Below are 2,592 nucleotides of genomic sequence, written 5' to 3' on the forward strand. Positions count from 1 at the left end.
CTAATTATTGTAATATAGACACATAGGTAGTGGGTTTATAAACATTTTTATTTATTATATATTAAATAAATTTAATACTATATATTTAATACAAAAAAAGTATTTAAAATACCATTCAAAATACTTCATGCTGAAAGTATTTAAAAAGTTATTCAATACTTAAAAAAGTATTTGAATACTTTTACTCAAATACTTTACAGGACTGACAATTATACATATAAATTTCATTATGTCTCGTGCGCACGCCAATGGTAAAAGGTAATTGTAAATACTTCCTTAAAAAAAACTAAGATATCTTACTTTCTGGAGGTGAAATGGTCTGTTTTGATACTGATGACATTGCATCTTGCATTAGATCATAATATTGCCATTTTACGCCTCCATTTCCACTGCGTTTACTAGCATCGTGTACCTGTCGGAAGCGTGTGAGCAGTCGTCTCCACTTTTCATCACAATGCTTCGCAGTATAATTGTAATTTTTATTTGTCATTTGGTTGGCAATTTTTTGCCAGAGTGCAGTTTTTTGGCCCTTTTTTTTAATTTTTTCAAATTCGGCACTCATTGGACCTCTTATTGCAATAAGCATTTTTGTAGCTGCCACTGGCCATACATCTATAAAAAATAAAAATAAAAATTTCATATCGTCAATTCTCAAATCAATGAAATACATACTCGGATTGTCTGCTTGATTATTATTTGCCTGTACTTCACCATTCAGTTCCTCATCATATTCTTCAACTACCATATCTTGGAATTCATCTAAACAAAAGTAAAACGAGACAGAAGTGTTTAAAAAAATACTTCATTATGTAAATTACATTTACCTCCATACTCAGCATCATGTCCCATAACAATTATCTCATTTTCCGAGTCCATGTTAATATTTTTTATACTACTAATACTACTAGGTCTCTTTTATGAGCAGGTAGTTATATTATTATACTTAGTAGTATATTATTAATATATAAATCACGTTTAATAGTTAAAATTTATTGTACAGAATATGCATATTGCATATTTTTATTTTTTAATTTGGTTTAGTGTAAAAATTGATAGTGAATGATGTGATAACAGATAACAAGGGGAAATTCAGGTTTAGGGTGGGGACGGATCGTGATCGGTATTTTTCGACCACCTCGCTACAGTGGTCGAAAAAAAGTAAACCGATGTGTCTCGATTCTTAACCGGTTTAGTCCAGCGAATTTCTTAATACTGCACCGGTTTACTTTTTAAGGGGAAATCTACACCGGTTTAGTCTGGCGAATTTCTTGAGTGTGTCTGTGTGTTCGAACAAATATAATATTCTTGCATATGTATGCATTTGCTTAACTCTATGTCATCTATGTATATTGAGTACACATTATCCTCAGATATGGCTAAGTATTCGTTCGTTGGTTGAATCAACGCATATACTGACTTTTTCTGTTTTATAGGCAATGGTATTGACTTGTAGGTATAGGCGGTACTCTCTTGTGTCGACTATCGGAATGGCTATTATGAATATCAGTGTATCTGCTACTCTTATTACTAGTAAGTTACTCATTTTCATTAACTTATGTACATTCTGTATTGTGACTTGTTCAGCGAAGTTCTCTCTCGAATCTAATTGTATTCTTACTTGTTGCAACTCTGTTAAAAAATCTGTCGCTGAAATAATGCTAAAATGCATATGACCTACTTGTGCTGTATTTACTATTGCTACTAGATTGTGAGTTTGGAATGAATGTTGTGTTAACAAAACATTTATTTCCTCAGTTTGTTCATCCATTATTTGTCTAACTTCCATTTCATTAATCATTTTGCCTACTTGGTTTGCTTTACTTTCCAACTTGTTTATATTATTTATTATCGCTGTTTCAGTTTGCTGTATCTTCATCATTTCTCTGTCTACATCATGTACTGTGGATTGTACTATCCGCGTTTGCTGTTGCATATCGTGAATGACCCTAATTTGTTTTTCGCTTATTTCGCTTATTTTCTTATCAAAAAATTCATAATCTTCGTCCGAACATATTCCAAATAACGTTTTTGCTAATCTACCAATTCCGTTTATTAATCCTCTTCTATAGCGTTCGTTTCTACTGACTGCATAGTTTATTTGTTGTCGCGTTTTGTCTATGTCATGGATATATGATGTTGTTGTTGTATTAAATTGCTCGCATAAATACGACCAAATTACAAAGTGCTCCATTGGAACTATTTCTGTGTTTTTTGCAATTTTTAAACAATGTTTTAGTGTTTCCTTTTGAAATTTCTTAATTTGTTCAAAATTACCATCATACGTGGTTAAATTCACAAAGACTGATAATTTCCATTTTGAATTTGTTGTTTTTATTTTTGTCAAATAATTAAAAAAAATTCCTGATGGTGATTCAATTTCCTTTATCTGATAATTTTCTGTTAAATTTGTTGCCATAATAGGTTGTACGATTAATATCCTGTAATAATAAGATATCACTGCTTTACTAATTATTTTTATTTTATTGATTACATAGTTTTAATAGATTTCTATGTACTTTAACTAATTTTTTTCCTCTCATGATTGTTACATTTTCATTATTATTTATTTCTGTTATTACATACGGTCCTAAC

At 30.5% G+C, this 2,592-nt stretch overlaps 1 protein-coding gene across 1 annotated transcript; it reads right to left on the reverse strand.

The window, feature by feature from the left end:
- Positions 1-231: 231 nt before the first annotated feature.
- Positions 232-919, reverse strand: LOC111032220 (trihelix transcription factor GT-1-like). The gene has a single exon (XM_022312477.1). It carries the CDS (start codon positions 743-745, stop codon positions 287-289), a length of 459 nt encoding a protein of 152 aa, XP_022168169.1. The 5' UTR covers positions 746-919; the 3' UTR covers positions 232-286.
- Positions 920-2,592: the final 1,673 nt, after the last annotated feature.

Source organism: Myzus persicae, unplaced genomic scaffold, assembly GCF_001856785.1.
Source record: "Myzus persicae strain clone G006 unplaced genomic scaffold, MPER_G0061.0, whole genome shotgun sequence".
In the NCBI taxonomy this organism is placed as follows: Eukaryota; Metazoa; Arthropoda; class Insecta; order Hemiptera; family Aphididae; genus Myzus; species Myzus persicae.